Source organism: Eptatretus burgeri, chromosome 6 (assembly GCF_056783735.1).
Source record: "Eptatretus burgeri isolate ZD-2024b chromosome 6, Ebu_testis_v1, whole genome shotgun sequence".
NCBI classification, from domain to species: Eukaryota; Metazoa; Chordata; class Myxini; order Myxiniformes; family Myxinidae; genus Eptatretus; species Eptatretus burgeri.
The window spans coordinates 53,982,537-54,005,977 of NC_140966.1; the positions used below are offsets into that span (position 1 = coordinate 53,982,537).

Genomic DNA, 23,441 nt, shown 5'->3' on the forward strand with positions numbered 1-23,441 from the left:
TCATTTTCGCATTTTTTGCCAACTTTGAAGTCACGTGACACGAAAGCGAATATCGAAAATCCGGCCTGAGCAAATTTAGATATTGTCCCCATAGATTCATATGCCACAATCAAATTCAAGATCGCTTGAGAAATGTAGTTGAAGATAGATTTTGAAAAATCGTCATTTTCGCATTTTTTGCCAACTTTGAAGTCACGTGACACGAAAGCGAATATCGAAAATCCGGCCTGAGCAAATTTAGATATTGTCCCCATAGATTCATATGCCACAATCAAATTCAAGATCGCTTGAGAAATGTAGTTGAAGATAGATTTTGAAAAATCGTCATTTTCGCATTTTTTGCCAACTTTGAAGTCACGTGACACGAAAACGAAAGCGAATATCGAAAATCCGGCCCGATCAAAATTTAGATATTGTCCCAGAGATTCATTTTCTTCAATCAAATTCAAGATCGCTTGAGAAATGGCGGAGGAGATAGAATTTGAAAATCGTCATTTTCGCAACTTCAAAGGCCTCAGTGACCTTGACCTTGACCTTCGGTGACCTTGAAAGTCAAACCATCGTGTACGTCTCATCGACCTCTATCAGGATCACTCATGATCAGATCTCCCACTTCAACTTCATTGTGAACGGACGGATGGATCGTCACGTCTCCTCTCAACACCAATATTATTAGGTCATGCTCGAAGAGATGACCTAAATATTGTGTACATGTTGTGAATGCCAGACAATAGAACCTTCAAAAAAGCAGAAATAGCAAAGAAGCTCCAAAGAAATTGGAGAGCTGAAAACACGATCAGTGGATGACGCAAAATTGGTCTAAACTTGCGAAAATATTAAATATCTACTTAAAACAAAATCCAAAACATTTTTATTTTGTCCCACGTTGAAGGAATGGGATTTCCTGCAAGATAAGCTTAGATGTTTTATTGAAGGTACTCTTTTTACCCTGGTAGTGGTTTTTTGTCACTCAGTAGAAGCTTCATTGTTGAGCCCAGTGCTGGGGTCTGGCTGTCCGAATTTGCCGCTGCTGCCGACTGTAGCTGAGGTTGATTCTTTGGAGAAGATCCACGAATATCTTGTACCTGAAAGTACATCTTTCTTTGACAGTTTGGGCTTGTAGCTTCAGCTTGGATATGTTCACACAGACCACCATTTCCGTGATTAGGACCGACATCATCAATTGACCCTGCATTGGAAGCACAGAGATCGGCTGCGTGGTCTTGGGACAACTCTGAGGCTGGCTGTGGGCATATGAGGAAAGGACAGAATGGAGGGGGAGAAAAAAAAAAGGCATGCAAGCAAGCAGAAGAACTGAAAAGAGGGCAAGAGAATGAACCAAGAGATGGCTTTTACTGCTCACTTCAATTAAAATCATGGACCACAACCTCGAAGGGACTTGGCCAAAGCTCAACTACCATGTATTTTTTTTCTTCTAATTTGGGAACAAGTTACTTCGTTTAAAAATAGATTCCAATCTTGCCTCCAAACAAGAAAGTAATTCGATCAAAAAGATCTGGTGACCAGAAGCATTGGGGTGACTGACCTGTGACTCTCGCTGCCTTGCTTGCTCATGCCCATTGAGCGGAGGTGCGAGAGCTGCTCTGCTTTGCTTTTCTGCTTGTCGTGCCAACAGCAAACCAAATCGTGGAAACTTCTCCAACATGGGAAGCTCTCTGCATGCCAACACTAAATCTACATCCTCATCCTGCACACAGCATAAGGTGTATATTCAGACACCCCAGCTTTGCAATCGATGAAAAATTAGAAAATACATAATTTAATGTGCACACACAAATAAAATTAGACATAGTTTGCACATTACAATGAAATAGATCATGGAAGGGAAAGGGTGAGGGCCTAAATGCAGGGAAAAATCTGTACTTGTGGGGGGGATTTTTTTGGATACATCGTCGAGACTCGTGGAAGAGCTAGTACGAGCACAATGAACGGATCAGAACGCACAATAGCACAATGAACAGGACAAAAGGAACAAGTATATCAGGGGGGGGGGGGAAACACCAACAGCAGAGTTGAAGGTCAAGATAGAGGCAGATTTGGACAAACAATGGGTGTGGGAAAGAATGGGAGCAAAAAAGGATGCATGGGGTGGACAAGATGGATACAGAAGGAAACACCCTGGAGGTTATAAATAAAATAAAACCTCGGCTTAATGAATAAATATGGAATCTTCGATCCTGCAATATTTCAAGTTCAAAAACACAGTTCAATGTGCGAGATATCACCAAACCAAATGATCCCACCAATGTAAATTCAAATTACAAGCTTGCTCACACGTATATAAATGGTATTACGCCGGTTGAAATTTTACGTCAAGAGCAGGTTTTCATTTTGAGGACTGAAAAGTTTTTTTTTTTTTTAATGTATTGATGGGTTTTCTTGAATGCAACAGACTCGGCAAAGAAAATATAAAGATGCAAACCTGCTCAATAAGTTCCTCATAACGTGCAAGAAGACGATCGATTCGTTGGCAGAACACCTCCTCATCTTCTCCTGACAGGAAGGAACCCACTGGTTCTCCGAGGCCCTTGGCCCGAGTATCACAACAACCTAGATCGTGGCTTCGCTTCTCAATTGGAGGTCGTTTGTAGAGCCGCCTGTTCCGTGCTTGCCAATCATTAAGTTTGTTGCTGTGAAGTACACAAAAGACCAGCTGAGCTCAAACACAAACTACTGCCTAGTTTCAAATGAGCAACATGAACGTTTTCAGTACAAATGCTTTCACAACCATCACCATTTCATTGATAATGGTCAATAAGAGCTCCTGCGAATTATAACTAAGGCACTCACGCACAAGCACATGGGCGACAGTAACAAAATGGTGAAGGAGTTAAATAAATTGAAGACAAAGAAGATAACGTCACTCACAGGCGGTCTTGTTGGGCATCTGTCAACCTCGCTTGGCCACTTTTTGGGGTGCAGGTGTGCCTGCGGCTTTTCTGGATATTTTCGGTGTGAGTCAGTGACCTTCTGAGGGAAAAGCATTGTTTGATTTGTGGAGTTTGGAGAGATTCAAATCTCATGGAAGAATCCCCAGAGTGTTGAAAAGGCCTTATCATCTGTGTTTGTTTCTTTACAGGTCTGTCATGTTTCTGGCTGTGAACAAACTCCTGTTGAAATTTCACAGGAAGCCTTGACAGTCCTGTCTGTGCTGAACTCCGAACTGCCCCAGCACATTTTGGAGTGTCCACAGATTTATAGACCTTGCTCAAAAGCCGTGAAACTCCAGCTTGCACAGGTACTCTGTTTATGGTGGCAGTACTCTGCTTGGCAAGGTTTGTTGAAAGTGGGGGCCGAGCATTTTTAGGATTGCCAACTGAAGGCCTGCGAGATGGGAGAACTTCTGGACCAGTAGATTTATGGATTACCTTCTGTACTGCTTTCAGAGGAGTGGCAGTACCTGGTTTTTGAGGCTTCTTCACCACCGAACCGTGTACGATATCCTCCTTTTCTCTTCTTTGATGGTGCCGATGCGTGGAAGGTGGACCAAGTACCGAGAGGCAATCAACATTTTCAGCAGCTTTACGTGTCACCTTATTTGCTGAATAATTCTGAGATCAAAATAACAATCAAACAAATTAAACTATTTAACAATGCATCGATGCTTCAATATTCTTGATGTACATTTCGTCTTTTTGCATCATTTTCACACCAATCGAATCACAAGTCAGGCTCCATTACTAAAAGAGCAGCATCCGTCCGTGTGTGTCCATCACGCTTTATTCTCAAGGGTTCCTGCTGTCGTAGAATAATAGAAATGGGAGCCTACCATTGGAAAGGTAATAATCAATTTAGTTGGAACAAAAATTTCAGTTATAAAATGTTGTTTCAGTTTAATCACAAGAATGCCTTTCAGCAGCACTTGGAACTTAATGCTGAGGTTCCAACGGCACCATATTTATTATTCTATGACAGCAGCAAGCCTTTAAAATAAAGTGACGGATGCGGAAGGAGCACACAAAATTATATTTAGTAATATTTCTCAAAACAATAGAAAAATTTATGAAAGTACACAGGGGAACACAAACAACAACCATGATGACAGCAACAACTACATGTTATGAAAGAAGATTTTTTTTTGCATGTTTCACATCGTGTCACACGCTCACTGAGATTCACAGACAGACATGCAATATGTTTGTGAAGTGCAACATGTGGAGTTTGGAGCAACATGAAGCATGTTGCTATTTTGATTAAACCGTCACTTCAGCGAAGGGTGTTATATGCTCGTGCAGTTGAAATGACAATAAGCAAAGATGTATTGCGAGTTTTGTTTTAACTTACCTGACTGCACTTGATGCTCACTTTTGTCTGCACAACACTGCAAGCACAGAAAAAACATGAACCTTCATTTTAACACGGCACTACATACCTGCATTTGCATGTAACACGCCACTCCATTTGGTGAACAAGGCTAAATAATGCAGCATTCCCTCGATGTGGGTGAGATGACAATCACACAGAGCTGTATGCAAGCACAATGGGAACGATGCAACGTCATGCACGGATGGATCTTGAACTGTGTTGCTCGGCCAATTTAGTTTGTCAAACGGCGTTAAGCCGTTCCGATAGAAGAACTGCACGGCATGAAAATAAACTGAGATGTGTGACTAACCAATTAAGACACACAAAGAGATTTATATAAATTCCGGAGGGAAAAAAAAAAATGTTGAATTAACACCAGGCAGGTTGACTCAGTCTGTCAACCTTCCGAGGTTTGCAAAATGAGCAATAGGGGGAACTGCATCAGCGTTGGCCAGCGGTCGGAGTCGTGAATGTACAAGTGATGGGAATACGTCTGAAAGGAGTTCAAATGCCACAAGGGAATGCTAAGTTGCCGAGGTACTTAGCCGAATAACCCTATGGAACCCTGCAGGGCCGAAGGCAGGAATGTTGATCAAGGATCCAAGGAGAAATTGACTTCGGACTCTTCAAACGAGCTTCACCAAACTGCGTAAGGCAATGCGAGATGTGCAATGTGCCACAAAGCCAAAGAAGAGCTCTTTACACATGAAGGCACCAATATCAAGGGAAGAATCGTTACCAGCAAAACTCCACGATGAGGGGTCGTCCTTTTCAGCACACCACCAGGCACAGAAGATCACCGTGGAGTGGAATGTGTCTGATAGACACCAACAAATGGCTGTCGTTCGAGCCCAAAACGCTGAGCAGGCAGATCTTTAGTGACAACCCTCTCGTCGCTCTTCCAGTTGCACGTTGCTCCTTTAAACCCTCAATCAACCAGAGCTCGAGAATATTTACCTATTGTAACATGAAAATGATGCTGCTACAGCTCGCAATAGCACACAAGTTCTCCTCGATCTTTTGTGAGACCATTGAATAATAATTCTCCCAAAGGATTAATAGTAAGTCCCATGTTGGTGATAACTTGAGCAGTCTTCCACAGCTATTAAAAATCGCCCACGAGGGACAAATGAACGTCACAGCCTTCCATTCCGATCGGAGAAACCATGCCTTTTCCTTTTCCATTTTGCAATTTCCTCCATCTTCTTATAAACTCAACATCTCTGTATTCTCATTCCAAACATCATCATTCAAATCAGAAATTAATATTACACCATTAATATAACAAAATAAAATGTTAATGAATATAAATGCCATTCAAACGTCATAACCAGGATAGACAAATCTGCCGGCGAGCAAAGGTGGATACGCAACACCGCCGAGCACACACGGTCTCCTGCCTGACAGACATCTAATCACAGTAACGCTTGCAAGCTTTTGTACTCAGATAACTTCTTGAAAAACAACTCATAATAAAAACTACCATGGGACTAATTCCCATAACTGTGGTCATAATGCGTTATTGCGTTAACATTACACCCATCGGGATGAAATGGGTTAATAAACGAATCACCATATCGGAATAGCACCTCAATTCCCAACAATCGCCGCATGCCTTTCTGATGACAAACATACGGAAACCTCCCTACAGGTCATTACAAAAATACGGAATGAGTTTCACCCATGCACGACAACAAATCATCTCCATCAGGCGAGCCTGTCCACTTGCCACCCATTACTTGGTTCATCGTGGCAACGGTAGCTTCCTTGGGATTTGGGATCTGCCCTTTCCTTCGCCTCAGAGTGCACAGGTCTGTCAAATATTTCCCCTGGGCTGAAGGACACTTCCGGGCAACATGTCCCCACCCCTGTGGCAGTTGTAACAAACTACTGAGTTACCACCACCACCTCCATATGGATTTTGTCTGTCTGGACCCCTACGTTGGTCGATAGACTTCATTGCCTGCAGAAGTTCACCCATGTGCTGCTGCTGCTGCTGTAGTTGCAGCACCATTAGCAACACACTCGGTTGAGTGTCGCTCTGTATTTTGAGAGCCTGGACATTAGCACCACTTCATGAACACCACCTCTAGATTTCTGGGTTGAGCAGAAGACATCCTCCTCAACCCATCCAATTGCTTCTTCTCTGAGGTCAAGGAAATCTTTCCTAGGCTGGTCTCTCATACTTTTCTTCAACTATTTTTGCAAAAGGGGGTCTCTGACATTCTCTGTAAATTGATGACAGCATTTTATTTAAATTCTGAACACAATCAGGACATTTCACGTACATTCGGTCGATTAATTTCATTAATGCATACGAATACTCCTTCAGTCTCCTGATTGCCTTGCTGGCGTTCAAAAAAAGATCTCTGCAAATAGTTCAGGGAAACAGAACTGCTGCCATCCCCAAACACAGTCTGCAGCACCTCAAAGGTGACATCAGATTTGCTGCGAATGTCCACATCTCTGTACTTTATCTCCTCCCTTGCATTCCCTTCTACATTTGAAAAGATAAGGTTGCCTGTTGAAGTTTTGTCATGGGACGGCATCTCAATCATGACCCAACATCTTCGATCTAATCCGTTGCCTCCGGGTCTCGAATCGACAAAGGGTTGCCACACAGTTTCTTCACCTTCCATTCACCCGGGATATAAACAACTCTGTCCTTCACGTTAATGACGACCCTATTTCTGATGGTGGTTGCAGAGTTACATCCTCCAGTTGTTGTCCGAGCCACTGTACTTCATCTTGCAATTGTTTCACCTCGGGGGTTGGCCGATCACCATCTTCAACGACAGCGACATCTAGTGCTGCCTTTGTATTTCCCTGGCCCTGCTCCCTGTGCCAATTGTGACCAATGCAACCCATAATCAGAGAAACCACAACGGTGATGGAGAACACAGTTTACCTCATTATGAAGAAACAAGTCCAAAGATCAGGTTCGCAATGAAAATGGCATACAAGAAGGCAGTGGTATGGTTGCCTTTTGGAAATGAGAGCCTGCACAATGACAACCCACACTGTGCGTCTTCACACAACAGTGGCAGTAAAGATGGTGCCTGGCACGACTCCTTGCCCAAATCACATGGCCCCCACAATGTTACAGCGTGTTATTATTTACATATCACAGGGGATACAACTTGTAAATTAATAAGGAAGAATGAACAAGACTTAAGACACAAAACAATATCTGCTTTGTGTTTCATCTCCGACTATGTCACCAGAGCTATGTCTCAGTCTTTCTCGAAGAAAGAGGGTGGGGAAGAGGGTGGGGGGGGGGAAGAGAAAAAGGTAGGTCATGGATGGCACTCAATCAACAAAATACATAAATTAAATGTATGGCATTCACTAAGCAAGAAAAATATTTTAAATTTAACTGTGGCCAAATTCCTGCCATAACCTACAGGAGGCATCGCATCAGTGCCATGGCCATGGCCAAGCTGTTAGCCATGGCCCACGCCCACGCTACCAGCAAAATTATGCCACTCGCAGCCGTGTGCTGCATGCAAACTAATAAGAACAGACTGGTCTAAATCCTGGATGTGAAAAGACATATTAAACACAGTACTTAATACAGGTGTGGAAGAAAAATAATTATATTCATGAACGCTCAATAATAATTGTTGCTGGTGCTTTATAAATTTAATTTTAATGCTCTAGTCAAATTGGCTGTCAGTTATGTTTCCCTTTACCCAAGAGTCTTTTGACCTAAATATTGATAAGAAGGAATGTCTTACTATGAAACAGGGTGACCTGGTTGATAACACTACAACTTTTGCCATGATTATGTCATTTTCTCTTTCACCCAGAGGACACGTATTGCAGTTTGAGTTATTTTGCCTAATGCTTATCAACTAGCCCTGCAGTTGAGTTGCCAAATGTCTCCTCTCCCATTTTTTGGAATGTCAAGTTGTGTACAAGAAGAATTGCATCAGGCTTATGTTTCAGTGAAGTCCATTCAAATGTTTCAGTCAAGCATTCAATGTTCTTCCTCCTTATATACGAAATTAAAGATTATCCTTTGGTATGCTGATCCAACTTGTGGAAATTGAATTATTTTCCACGACACAGGCAAACAAACGAACACCCCCTCGAAGGACACACACACGCATGCACACACACCGATGGTGTGCCACACTCGTGTACAACAAAAACGGTTAATTGACACTTCCGATCTAAACCCAATCAGGGCTGTGGCTATCAAGCAGCATGGACCAACAGTGCGCTTCCTTTCTCACTATCACTCAGTCAGCCATGCTGGAAGGATTCCCCTCATCTGATGAATGTCAGAGGGCTTGGGATTCTTCCTTTGTCCCTCCCTTCCTCCCCTCACTTGGTGTGCGAAAGGGGAAGACATACCGCAGCGCACACTATGATCCGCATGCTGTTCGGTGTGATGTGCAGGATGCCCAGTCAGTATGCCTCCGTCTCACATGGCTCCCGCCCAGTCAGATTCGAGGAATACGGATTGAGACAACCTTACCCGTTCTCCATTTGCCAGCTGCCCATCGACCCAGCTGGACCATACCGGACAACTTTACCCCAACACATCCTTTGTACAGGTGGTAAAAGTCCTCATAACTACGCAAATGCACACATGGTGGTAAGGCCTTGAACTATTGGCTCCTCACTTCCCACCCTTCCCCACCACCTACTTTCCCCTCCCGCAAAATATATAACAATGTTTACATTGCTGTGTGGGTCTGAAATTTACAGTGCCTTCAGAAAGTATTCACACTCCTCAACTTTTGTCACATTTTGTTGTGGTACAGCCTGAATTTAAAATTGATTAAACTAATTTTTTTGTCACTGGTCTATACAAATCTTGTCACCCCATCTTAACAAAGTGAAAACATGTTTATCAAAACTTTCACAAATTCATGAAAAATGAAAAGCTGAAATGTCTTGCATCAATAAGTATTCACCCCTTTGCTCTGACACTCCAAATTGAGTTCAGGTTCATCCAACTTCCTTTGATCATCCTTGAGATGTCTCTACAACTTGATTGGAGTCTACCTGTGGCCAATTCAATTGATTGGACACGATTTAGAAAGAAACACACCTTTCTACACAAGGTCCCACAGTTGCCAGTACATGTCAGAGCACAAACTCCACCATGAAGTCCAAGGAACTGTCCGTATAGCTCCAAGATAGAATTGTGAAGAGGCATTGATCTGGGGAAGAATGTAAAACAATTCCTAGAGTTTTGAAAGTTCCCAAGAGCACAGTGAGCTCCATCATTAGGAAATGGAAAGAATATGGAACTACCCAGACTCTTCCTAGAGCTGGCCGTCCGACCAAGCTGAGCAACTGGGCAAGAAGGACCTTGGTCAGGGAGGTTACGAAGAGCCCAATGAACACTTTGACAGAACTACAGAGTTCCTTAGCTGAGATGGGAGAAACTGCCGGAAGGACAACAGTCTGCAGTGCTTCACAAATCTAGGCTTTGTGGGAGAGTGGCCAGACAGAAGCCACTCCTGAGAAAAAAGGCACATGACAGCACACCTGGAGTTTGCAAAAAGGCACCTGAAAGACTGAGAGCATGAGACAAAAGATTCTGTGGTCTAATGAGATGAAAATTGAACTCTTTGGCCTGAATGCAAAGTGCTATAGCTGGTGGAAACTGAGCACAGCTCATCACCCAACACCATCCTTCCATCATGGTGGTGGCAGCATCATGCTCTGGGGATGCTTTTCAGTGGCAGAGACTGGGAGACTTGTAAGGATAGAGGGAACAATGAATGGAGCCAAGTACAGGCAAATCCTTGAGGAGAACCTGCTTCAGAGTGCAAAAGACCTGAGACTGCGGTGAAGATTTATGTTCCAACAGGACAAAGACCCCAAGTATACAGCCAAAGCAACACTGGAATGGCTTCAGAACAAGAATGTGAAAGTCCTTGCCAAAGCCTGTGATCACCCAGCAAAAGCCTGTGATGAAAGTCCTTGAGTGGCCCAGCCAAAGCCCAGACTTTAATCCCATTGATAATCTGTGGAAAGACTGGAAAATTGCTGTTCACCAACACTTCCCATCCAACTTAACAGAGCTTGAGCAAATCTGAAAGGAAGAATGGGAGATAATCCCCAAATCCAGATGTGCAAAGCTGATTCAGACGTACTCAAGAAGACTCGAAGCTGTATTCACTGCCAAAGGTGCTTCAACAAAGTATTGACTCAGGGGGTTGATTACTTACTGATGCAAAACATTTCAGCTTTTCATTTTTAATTAATTTGTAAAAATTTGAAAGAACATGTTTTCACTTTGCTATTATGGGGTATTTTGTGTAGGAGGAGGAGGAGGAGGAGATTGGGACCATACTCTATGCAGAGTGTTGGTGCTGCTAAAGCAGTCTCCTTGGCTATTGGGCACAATCCTGGACGGGTCGCCACTCCGACACAGTATACCAGCATGCTGGCACTCATTTTGCCGACCTCAGAAGGATGACAGATCGAGTTAACCCCACCTGCTATTAATTCAACAGCTGAGCAGGATTTGAACTCAGGACCTGAGGATCCAAAGCCCACCACTCAAACCATTAAGCCAACACCAGGCATATTTTGTGTAGATCGGTGCCAATTTTTTATTTTATTTAATCCATTTTAAATTCAGGTTGTAACACAACAAAAGGTGACAAATGTTGAGGGGTGTGAATATTTTCTGAAGGCACTGAATGTAAAAATGTACTAAATTACACTGTAACCGACTGAAAAATACAAAATGTATTTAACATAATATTCATCACAAAAAATGTATTTCTATTAAAATGTTTCAAAATTAACTTTAAGTGTTCGACTACATTAATGTGTGTAACTTTTTGGACGAGTCTGATCACACGTCTCACCTGCATAACTGTGCACGTGGAAGCGTTGAGGACAATGTGACGACTTGACCTTTCCTTGCAATATATTCTTGCAGCTTCTTCTTTCTTTCATCTGAAGGGTGGCATTCATATTGAGGCTATGATGTCATGCATATTGAGATATCGAATTCAGGAAAAAAACAGGTTGGCATCCATGGGGAAGAGGAAATTCCTCCTCAATTGCCCAGCTGAGTGTGGAGAGAAAACTGGTCATAAGGATGATGCCACTGGTACCCAGAGTGCTCTGAGAAGTGACATCACTTCCCCTTCCCACTTCAATGTCAGCGGCTGTGTGGACGTATCTCATGTATCTGTCTGCATTGTGTGTGATTTGTGTCGCAGCTCCTCCACAAGCCTTAAAGCAGTTAAAAACTAGAGGGGGAGCACTCGGGAGAGTGCAAAACCTCCGCCGCCAATACTGCTGCGTCACTCAAGTGAACCTTATATCTTATTCATTAAATATGATGTAAACAGTGTGGAGAGTTATAGTTCTTTTCTCCAACATTTTTTTTGGGGGGAGGGGGGGTTGGAAATCACTTAAAACATGTAAAAATGCAAAAAAAAAATAAAATAAAAAATCGAAATTTTGTTGAAAAAAAAAGTTGCAAAAATTTTTTCTCTAACAATTTTTTTAGGGGGGGGTAACAATTTTTTTGGGGTGGGGTTGGAAATCACTTAAAATATGTAAAAATGCAAAAAAAAAACATTTTTTGTCTCAAACAATTTTTTTTGGGGGGGGGGTTGGAAATCACTTAAAATATGTAGAAATGCAAAAAAAAAAAATTCTCTTTTTTTGGGGGGGGGGGAGGTAAAACAAAATTGGGGGGGGTTGGAAATCATTGAAAACATGTAGAAATGCAAAAAAAATCTTTTTTTTTCCTCTAACAAATTTTTTTTGGGGGGGGGACAAAGTCCAAAATTTAATGGCATGATCTTTGGACCATACCTAACCCCCCCACCAAGTTTCGTCGAAATCCGTCGAGGAGTTTTTCCGTAATACTGTTTACAAACAAACAAACAAACAAACAGAAAGGGGTGAAAACAGTAACCTCCATCCATCTTCGAAGATGGCGGAGGTTAAAAAAAATAGGACCATTGGATATGTAGCTTATCGGAGCCCTGGGCTGATGTTGGAACCCAAATTTGGTAACATTCTGTCTGGTTGGTCTCGAGAGGAAGGTTTTTGAAGGAACTTACACGATTTTCCCCAACATTTACTAAGTCCGCCAATTTGACACACTTCCAATCATGTTATCGGCATGACCTCCACAATTAAATATCACAACCCTGTCCTAATGTTGTAACGAAAATTTGGTAACATTCTGACTGGTGGATCTGAAGAAGAAGCTTTTTGAAGGAATAAATGTGATTTTCCCAAAAGTTGACCAAGTCAGCCATATTGACTCAATTCTGGTCATGTTTATTGGCACGACAGGCAATTTAACATCCCAACCATGACCTAATGTAATTCAAATTTGGTAGCATTCTGACTGGTGGGTCTGGAGTGGAAGATTTTAGAAGGAATTTGTGGGACCGCCATGTTGACACACTTCCAGTCAAGTGATCAGCATGACTTCCGCATTTTAACATCCCTACCCTGGCCTAATATTGCAACCCAAATTTGGTAGCATGCTGACTGGTGAGTCTGGAGAAGAATATTTTTAAAGAAATTTACTGAGTCAGCCATTTTGACCTGTTTAAAGGTCCCCTGACATGAAAAATAAACTTGTTATCATCTTGCCAAAACGAAGTTTTTGCAAGATATTTAAGTCAGCTTGTGTTTTTTTTTTGTCTGTAATCACGTATAAAAAATTCTGCGGAGCACAGTTATCATTGGAAATTTTTGTAACTTCGCACATCAGAGGCCTATAGAGGTCCCTTTCAACGCATAAAATTTTGAAGGTCAAGGTCAAAGGTCAAGGTCACTGTCGCAAATCAGGGGAGTCGACGAAACCCTTATTTTTTGAGTAATTTTGATCGGATCGTCTTCAAACTTCATGGGAATATAGTTCATGGTCTGGCGCTCAGCTGATTAATTTTTGGTGGCGATTGGCCTTGACCTTCATGGTTAACGCCGAAGGGCAAACATATTTGACCCCAAGGTCAAATTTTCAAGTTTTAGGAACCATATCGTGTAGTACCTCAAATTGAACACCTCGAAGAGTGCTTTCTAGATTTGTCAAGCTTGAGACATTATGACGTCATTTGGTGACGTTATGAGGCAAACATATTTTTCATGGTTACTCTGTAATTCTCATCGGAATCTCTCGAAGGCAGATATTCCTCAAGGAGTCGCTCCTGGTGGATAGCAGCTCTGTTCACCTCAGTGTGACCTTAAAGAAGTCACACGTGGTCACCTTTTGGCAAGATACGGGTCACCCTGTGGGTGACATTGGTTTATTTATATATTAACTTGACCTTCCTAGTGAAGAAATCACCCATGTTTTGTTTTTTTTTTAATAAAAAAATGGGATAATTAGAGCAATATTTCGATCATTTCTGGAGCCTTTCATGTGCTATGCCATGCCCCTAAAAAAATGGACTTCAGCAAATCGCAGCGTGACGTCACATACAGTAACTCGCACAGAGTGGATTGACTCGAGAGTCGAGATGTCGCGCGCCTTATAAAGTACGTACAAATGCATTTTGCACATGTTAGTGCAATCTCTGTGATCGTCTTAATTCCAGTGATTGTTTCGCGAAAGTTTTTAAGAGTTTTAGCCGTACTTTCGAAAATGCCTGCAAGATGTTTCGTAGCAGGATGCAGCAATAAAAGCAAAGACGGTGTAAGCCTTCATGTATTCCCAAAAGATGATAATCGTCGGAGAATATGGACATCTAAAGTGAAACTGACAAGGGGAAACTGGAAAGGCCCCAGCGACACGAGCGTCATTTGCAGCGCCCACTTCGAAGACAGTGACTTTGAGCACGGGCTCTATTAATCCCTCTATTCATCCCAACCCCTCATTCCTCACACACAGAGACAAGAAATTCTGCTTCTGAGCCGTGTATGCACAACAATCACGAGGCAATTATTTATCCCTTTACTACCTTGTTGTAGTCGTATACAAATCCAATACATGTATGCACAATAAAGGGCTATACCATGTACACAAAATATAAAATTTGACTGTTTAACCTTTCCATTAAAAAAGAAAATTACAGGGACATACAAGTAAAATACTAACCATTAATATTGCATCATTTCAAGGCGCAAGGAGATAATTTTAAAATCAAACAATGTGAAAAACCTGCACCCACATTTTGCAGCTTATTGAATTGTTCGTTGAAACCAGCCTGCTGGGATAGGTACGATTCCACATACGTGCAAGCCAGGTATGGCTGCACTTGATATACATGGGTTTATTCTAAAGTGAAGGTACTGTTTCCATTGGAATACTATTCATTAACATTTAGCCAAAATGCTGTAATAAAAGAAAAGGGGAAAAATGTTTTTGTCCGCCGCAACCTGAATTAAAAAAAAAAAAAAAATAATAATAATAATAATAATAATAATAATAATAATAATAATAATATCCGCCGCGAAAAGGGGAAAAGACAAATTTATCTGTCCTATTACACGGTCTCATATCCTCGGGACTCTTACGCATTGACTTATACATTGTGTGCATGCTAATACAAGTTACTTGGCAACTCCAAAGTCAACTAGTCCGATAAATCCGTCGTCCATCTGACTTGTCCGATAAATCTGACGTGCTGTAGCTTTATTTTATTACTCTCTTTTCTTCATTGTTTTCTATTGGTGCTACATGACGACAGTAGGAATAAAATAAATAAAAATGCAACAGAACGTCAGATTTATCAGACGACTCCAGACAATTGTGTCATAAGGTGTGTTCTGCACACAAGTTTTCATCGTATCCGGACAGCGAGATTGCTTCGTTTTATGCGTGGAGAGACACGGCCGATGACATGCGCCAGCCTTGTTTGTGATCAATTCACCGCGAAGCAACATGTCCGCTGCGCTGCGCTGTTCACGTCACCTCACTAAAATATTTCTGATATCGAGCAGTATGCAAGTCGAATTTACATTATTGAATTACGAATAGGATTTAGTCTAACCAGTTGTTATTTCCGAGTCTTCCTTCGATGTCCTCCCTATCGTCATGAACTCCGGGAATTTCATCGCCATTTTTCTCTGCTTGTTCTACTTCGTGCTCGAACTGGTAAGGCCGTATTTCATTTCCAGCTACCTGAGTTTCACCTCCCGCGACTATGTTATCCCACAATTCTCCATGTGATTCAGACCAAAATCCTTCATTTCTCTCACACTCACTGACGCTACCAAACAAGTGAAAGTCCATGCCATCCATTATTCAAAAGCAAATGTTCGATATTTTTAAAGCAGAAACGAACGAAGCGATTGAGTCGACCAATCAAATGTGGAAACACACAGCAAGCCAATACAATCACGTAGACCACCAACCCGAGTAATTAACGTGCAGCCTTTGACATACTGTACGTGACGTCATGTGGGTTACGCCCCTTTCAGGAGAATTTTTAGGGGCGTTCCCGAAGACGTTTGTTTTTTTAATTTTACATTTTACAGAATGAGTATTGTGAAAAAATTGTGAGATCTGAAATCACGATGAAAAACTCCTCTGGGACATCTTATATATTATTTCCGAGTTTGTGGTTTCGTGTCGCGCTATCTTCGACTTTGTTCTGCGCTCGAGTAATGTGATATTCGGCTTACATTATCTCAAAGACCATATGAGGTGCATGGTACAAAAAAAGTAAATAAAATGGTTCTGAAACAGTGAAATCGTATTCCACTTACTGCATTAAAGTAAAATTACTACTGATACTCTGCATCAGTTCCTTTCTCAAACACACCCACCCCAACATGTCGCGCAGAGCGCGGGTTATGTGAGTATATAAATTAAATTTAAGTACTTTTGCATGTCAGAGGACCTTTAAAGTCATGCGACCGGAACAAGCTTTGCAATCCCTGTTACCAGTCGTGAGAGGAGTGTTGCTGCCAAATTTCAGCCAGATCAGCCCAGCGGTTTGGCTGGAGAAGTCGGAATAGGAGACAGACAGACGGATGGAGCGCAATGACAAGAGCTTGTCTTGAATTTAAATTCTAGACAAGTTAAAAATAGGGGCAATACCCCTGGGCGCTCACTTGGTAGTGTCGAGATAAGAAAATCAGGGAACCATTGGTAGGCGTGGATAACCCACAAAATATTTAACGGCGAAGAAAGGTAATACCTATGGATGTTTTTTTAATGCCGTGAACAAACTTTGGTACATCACTGGTGATGAAGCTTGTGGTGAAGTTTCATCGAAATCATATGTGTAGTTTCTGGGAAGAAAGTAAATACCTATTTTGGGGGAAACCCCCCATAAACCCCCACAGACCCGGATATTTTTAATGTTGTGAACAAACTTTAGTACGTCACGGATGATGAAGGTTGTGGTCAAGTTTCATTGGAATTGTGTGTGTAGTTTCGGAGAAGAAAGGAAATACCTATTTTGGGGGCAACCCCCTGCGACCCAGATTTTTTAATGGTATGAACAAACTTTGATACAACATGGGTGTTGAAGTTTGTGGTCAAGTTTAATCGAAATCGTGTTTGTGGTTTCGAAGAAAGTAAATAAATATTTTGAGGGGTCAACCCCCGGAAACCCCCTGAGACCCCGACTTTTTTTTCAATGTGGTAACCAAACTTTCGTACATCACTGAATCTAGATCCAGACCCAGCTGAATCCAGTCCCCGCATCAAAAAATAGAGGTCTGTGGGGTTATCGGGGTCTGCGGGTGGGGCGAGGGATTTGCCCCCCAAATATTTATTTGCTTTCTTCTCCAAAACTAACACAATTTCAATTAAACTTGACCATAAACTTCAACACCCATGTTGTATCAAAGTTTGTTCACACTATTAAAAAATAATCGTAAAAAAAATCAAAAAAATTGGGGTCTATGGGGTTGTATGGGGTGGGTCGCCCTCCAAAATCGGTATTTGCTTTCTTCTCAGAAACTACACACACAATTTCAATGAAACTTCACCACAACCTACCTCACCTGTGATGTAACAAAGTTGTTTTCACACTATTTTCAAAAATAAATAAATAACTATATATTGGGGTCGAAGGGGATTTCACGGGGGTGGGGGGGTTGCCCCCCAAAAGAGGTATTTGCTACAACAATGGTTCATTGGTACATTTTGCTGCTTCCATGCCACGTTGATCTCCTCCTCAGTTGCATTATTCTACCAGGTGAGCGCCCAGGGGTATTTGCCCCCCATTTTAAAAACTCTTTGGTATGAGCAACTCGGCAAGGGTTGCCATTGCCTGCTGACCTGCCAGATTCAGAGCGGATACTCTCACCACTGCGCCACCGACTAATAACTGTGACTTCTCCACATCGGTTGCGGACGTTAAAGATCCCACGCAGTATCTCTCAAAAAGAGTAGGCCACGGTGTACAAGTAACCTCGACATGTAAATTCCCATCTGGGATTTGCTGTCAGATGAAGGTACACGGTGGTGGTGGTCGTATGGCAGCTTCGCTGCCGGGGTAGCTATCATTTCTTGAAGCGCGACTGTGTCGCTGATGCAGTGCTCCTCTACCAGTACACACACTGGAACTGGTACTCACTTCGCCGACCTTGGAAGGATGACAGGCTGAGTCAACCCCCTGGTGTATTAATTCAGCGGACGACGGGGCTTGAACTCAGGACCCGAGGATCCCAACCCACCACCCGAACCACTTCAGGACCCCAGGATCCCAAGCCACCACCCTAACCACTTCAGGACCCCAGGATCCCAAGCCGCCACCCCAACCACTTCAGAACCCTAGGATCCGGAGCCACCACCCTAACCACTTCAGGACCCTAGGATCCCGAGCCCCCACCCTAGCCACTTCAGGACCCTAGGATCCCGAGCCCCCACCCTAACAACTTCAGGACCCTAGGATCCCGAACCACCACCCTAACCACTTCAGGACCCCACGATCCCAAGCCACCACCCTAACCACTTCAGGACCCTAGGATCCCAAGCCGCCACCCTAACCACTTCAGGACCCTAGGATCCCAAGCTGCCACCCTAACCACTTCAGGACCCTAGGATCCCGAGTCGCCACCCTAACCACTTCAGGACCCCACGATCCCAAGCCACCACCCTAACCACTTCAGGACCCTAGGATCCCAAGCTGCCACCCTAACCACTTCAGGACCCTAGGATCCCGAGTCGCCACCCTAACCACTTCAGGACTCTAGGATCCCGAGCCACCACCCTAACCACTTCAGGACCCCAGGATCCCAAGCCACCACCCTAACCACTTCAGGACCTTAGAATCCCAAGCCGCCACCCTAACCACTTCAGGACCCGAGGATCCCAATCCGCCACCCTAACCACTTCAGGACCCTAGGATCCCAAGCCGCCACCCTAACCACTTCAGGACCCTAGGATCCCAAGCTGCCACCCTAACCACTTCAGGACCCTAGGATCCCAAGCCGCCACCCTAACCACTTCAGGACCCTAGGATCCCGAGCCGCCACCCTAACCACTTCAGGACCCTAGGATCCTAAGATTCCACCCTAACCACTTCAGGACCCTAGGATCCCAAACCGCCACCCCAACCACTTCAGGACCCCAGGATTCCAAGCCACCACCCTAACCACTTCAGGACCCTAGGATCCCAAGCCACCACCCTAACCACTTCAGGACCCCAGGATCCCAAGCCGCCACCCTAACCACTGAGTCAACACCAGGCTCACAAGGTGCACTGTGTGGATGCGGCACAAGCATGAAGGACCAAACGGCCTTCTCCAAGCCTCGCCGGCATTACAACTTTATCAAACTATTCCAGGTAACCGTCGTGTCCCGCCATGCTCTTTCAGAAGAGGCAGAGAAATTGTACAACAAATCACAGGAGAATTTGTTCTTCAGGCAGAATCATAATTTAATGCAATGAACTCTCACAAAACGTCGTTGAGGCTCCAAGTCACTTCCTTCAGAAATAGTCCAGACCCGTCTGCACTGCGAGAACCAGAGACGTCAGAGGGAGGACAAGGTGCGAAGTGAGGGGAAAAAAAAAACCACAAACTCACCAATAACTGCTGATTTATTCACCCACTTTACGGGTCTCCGAGCGTCCGCCATTGCACACCCCGTTCAACAGTCTCGGAAGCTCTCATTCAAAAGAGATGACAAACGATCGAGTGCCTTCCTTTGCTGCCGTTGCCGCTCCCCGAGCTGATTGGTTCATTCAAATTAAGCGTCACACTCTTCTTCTTCCTCTTCCTCAAGGAACCAGAGGGCGTGACCAAAATCCATTCGCTGACGTCGTCCGGTGCCGCACATGGGGGACCTTGCTATGGCAGGGAAGCTGAGGCGTCTCCACGCAGCTGTAAAAACGATCACCCTGGTGGTTTGCATGTCGGGTGGTACATCTCTTTGTGTGCTGGAGGACCCGTCTGCCAGCACTGGTCGGAGGTGGACGTTAAAGATCCCACGTTGTTTTTCATTAAGAGTAGGCAAGCTATCGCCGGCACCTTGAAAAAAAAACGACAAATTCCTTCCATGACTGACAGCTCGGAAGGCAAAGCACACAACATAACCCTTGCTTTGAACACTTCAGCAGCACCAGGATATATATATATATATATATATATATATATATATATATATATATATATATTCCATCCATCCATGGTGACCATACTCTGTGAAGAGGGTCGGTGCTGCCGAAGCAGTCTCCTGGTCTCGTGGGCACAATCCTGGACGGGTTGCAACTTGACATGCTCAATGATCCCAGCAAGCCGGTACTCATTTTGCCGACCTCCCAAGGATGATGGGCTGAGTCAACCCCACCTGATATGAACTCATCACCCAAGGATCCCAAGTCCCACCACGGGAACCATGAAGCCAACACCAGGCATATATTTAGTGTAGTGGTGCATTTGATTGATTGGAACCTTAACATTTGTGACCATATACTTATTACGTATGCAACTATGGCAGATTTTTTTAAATTTGCCTTTGCAGCAGAAAATCTAATTTTAACAAGTCTGAAAACGATGATGGTTCACGAGCGGTATTTGACGATGTAGATTGTTTGAGAAGTCAAGGATGAGACAATGTGATTTTTTTTTCACCAAGTTATAATTTTTTTTTTTTCACCAGTTTTTCACCAAGTTATAATTAATTATAGTGGCCTTCAATCAACAGCTGCAAAAATGTCCAAAACCCGGTTTCATTCAACAACTTTCAAAATTTGACCTTTGCATAACCTTTAAAGGTCACAAAACAATCTTGTGGACATTAAAATAAGGAAACAGGATACGTGCTATAGCTTATTGAAGTTAGTTCGTCAAAGAAGGTCGAAAACCCGGTTCGATTCCCACAAATTTGAAAATTTGACCTTTGTGGCCTTTAAAGGTCAAAGGTCAAGGATTATGATCTTTGGTGTAAAACTTCCTCTGGAACATTCCAGGAACAATATAACGTCATATAGGCTATATGGCATTTCGCACTCCTCGGATTATCCATACTTTGATGAAATCAGCGTAAAAACAAACTTGAAGGGGGCGCCACGGGCAAGGTGTTCAAGATAGAGAAAAATGGTTTCAAGACTTTAGGTGGGGAATGACCTCAAGATTATGCATAAAACATATTGTCATCCTAGCTCTCAAAGTTTGTGCGGTTATCTGATTTTAATGTCAAAATTCGCAATTTTCTATGTTTTGACCTTGTGACCTTGACCTTGGGACGCAAATGAAAAATCGGACAATAACAAGTTTTAGATAATTAATTTTGCTATTCAAGCACCGAAGAACCCATTCCATTCAGTTAATTCCCTTGGAGAAGATAGATTTTTAATCCGACTACCCCCTAAAAATGGCTATTTTTTGGGCGTGGCTCCGCCCACAATATGGGTAACACGTCCTCATCCAGGAAAACATAACTAGACATTGATATCAAACACCGAACCAAGTTTCATCAAGATCGGATCAAAGTCCACGGAGCTATGCTCTGGACAGACAGACAGACACACAGACATAACGAATACAAGCCGGTAGGCGACATGGCTGCTCGTTCTCGATGGAAAGCTGGCCGACATGACTAGCCGATATTCATGTACATGCTATCAATCAATTTAGCACAATAAATATGATTATCAGAGCCCTCTTAGTTTGTGCCCAGAAACCCGCCTTGTGAAATTTCAGGCATGTTTCCAAAGAGACTAACAAATGGCAGCCCTGGTAATTCCATTTATCTATTCGCTAAAGATTTTATTTTTTTATATGATGCTGTAAGACATTCTCCTTGGGCACAAAAAAACAGGTCCCTCGGAGGTATTGATTTTTTGTACAGTCCACAATAAGTGTACAATGTACGATAAAGTATTTTAGCTGTTACTAAGCAACGGAGGTGTGCATAGCAACCATTCATTTTTGTGTACATGCGAGCCACATTGTATACATCTTACCCAAGTTTCATCAAAATCAGACTCTTTCTCTTAGAGATATTCGCAATTAACCATTTCTGAAATGTTTGACATGTACTCACCCAAAACCTATCTCCTCCTACAAATATTTTTTGTTAGGGCTGCAAATTGGCATGAAGGGAGTGAGATAGATTGCGCACAGAACACTAAGCTTCGATTTTTCGATTTTTTTATTTATTTTTTTTCGATTTTTTGACCACTTTAAAGGGCCGTTGCTATGCCGTTGCTTGGGCCCGGGGTCCCATATTCGAAAGCACACGATTCCCAGAAATATTGGTCCTACCTACAAAATTTCATTGGAATCAGTTGAGTGGTTTAGCCCCTAGGCTTGACCAAAGTTTCACGGACAGACAGACAGATGGAAATGTCGAGAATAAGGGTGCTCTAAGAGCAGCCAATAGTGGTCACTGGTTGGCGCTCGTGAACCAATAATCCGCACAACACAATATAGTGACAGCACACCTCCCACCTGCATCTCTCACTCACCTACATCGACACCTCATTGGGATCCACGTGGGCAAGCCTGCTCATGTACGGGTGAAAAAGGGATCGCCAACACTCCAGAACTTCCTCTTTCAGTCCCCATTTTCTATCTACTTTCCCCAGATGTACGAGGTGCCTATGTCTTGCACGTAATAAGATTGACTGTATAATATTGTTATGAATTTCAGAATCCGATTTGACGAATGCATACAAACATCGAGGTCCTCAGACAGTTATTTCTCTCAATGCATGTCCAGGATAGACCCATCCCCATGTCTGGTGGGATTCTAACTTTGATGTGTTGAGAAGGGTAAAGAATAGATTCCCTCCCTTATGGAAAGCTCCTTTTTCTCTTTACGACAGACACATTCATGCACGTAAGATAGCCGTTCGCCCAACGGAGGCTCGTCTACCCCCTTTCCATCCAAGTTTGACACCCCGTTCAGCAGCTCTATTGACGCTAACTGGCTCTTTTTCATATCGGGCTGAACATTGAGGTGATAATTGTTGTTGACGTTTTATGAGCGCTTCACGTTTTCGCTCGGTAATTCTGGCAAATGGCTGCTTTCTGCTATTCGTCAAGCACCACAAACATGGCATCGTAAGCCAGGAATGGTCGCGAGATTGGCGGGTTGTCACGTGCAACGATGCGCAAATGGGCGGGGTGGATTTGGCTGACGCCTATAAAAAGGACGAGAGGACCATTTTTTTCCAGTCAGTTGACGATAGCTGGTTGCGGTTCTGACAGCTTTGAGAGTCAGCTGGCGACAGCTGGTTGTGGTTCTGACAGCTTTGAGAGTCAGTTTGTGAAAGCTGATTGTGGTTCTGACAGCTTTGAAAGTCAGTTGGCGATAGCTGGCTGCGGTTGACTGCTTTGAGAGTCAGTTGATGATAGCTGGTTGTGGTTCTGACAGCTTTGAGTCAGTTGGCGATAGCTGGTTGAGGTTCTGACAGCTTTGAGAGTCAGTTTGTGATAGCTGATTGTGGTTCTGACAGCTTTGAAAGTCAGTTGACGATAGCTGGCTGCGGTTGACAGCTTTGAGAGTCAGTTGACGATAGCTGGTTGAGGTTCTGACAGCTTTGAGAGTCAGTTTGTGATAGCAGATTGTGGTTCTGGCAGCTTTGAAAGTCAGTTGGCGATAGCTGGTTGTGGTTCTGACGGCTTTGAGTCAGTTTGTGATAGCTGGTTGTGGTTGACAGCTTTGAGAGTCAGTTGACGATAGCTGGTTGTGGTTCTGACAGCTTTGAGAGTCAGTTGGCGATAGCTGGTTGAGGTTCTGACAGCTTTGAGAGTCAGTT

General features: G+C 43.3%; 1 protein-coding gene across 3 annotated transcripts in view; it reads right to left on the reverse strand.

Moving 5' to 3' along the window:
- CKAP2 (cytoskeleton associated protein 2) overlaps window positions 1-19,555 on the reverse strand; it is a 114,093-nt gene extending 94,538 nt beyond the window's left edge. Inside the window, exons 1-7 of one of the 3 annotated variants that reach the window (XM_085885095.1) lie at window positions 19,261-19,555; window positions 11,166-11,256; window positions 4,306-4,342; window positions 2,890-3,572; window positions 2,444-2,651; window positions 1,547-1,708; window positions 949-1,244 (exon numbers count right to left, since the gene is read on the reverse strand). In XM_085885095.1, coding sequence (XP_085741221.1) covers window positions 949-1,244; window positions 1,547-1,708; window positions 2,444-2,651; window positions 2,890-3,572; window positions 4,306-4,342; window positions 11,166-11,256; window positions 19,261-19,312 — 1,529 coding nt within the window. In that variant the 5' untranslated portion in view covers window positions 19,313-19,555. The remainder of the gene's footprint in view (window positions 1-948; window positions 1,245-1,546; window positions 1,709-2,443; window positions 2,652-2,889; window positions 3,573-4,305; window positions 4,343-11,165; window positions 11,257-19,260) is intronic. The other 2 variants (XM_085885093.1, XM_085885094.1) reach the window with 2 other exon arrangements.
- Between the last annotated feature and the right edge of the window lie 3,886 nt (window positions 19,556-23,441).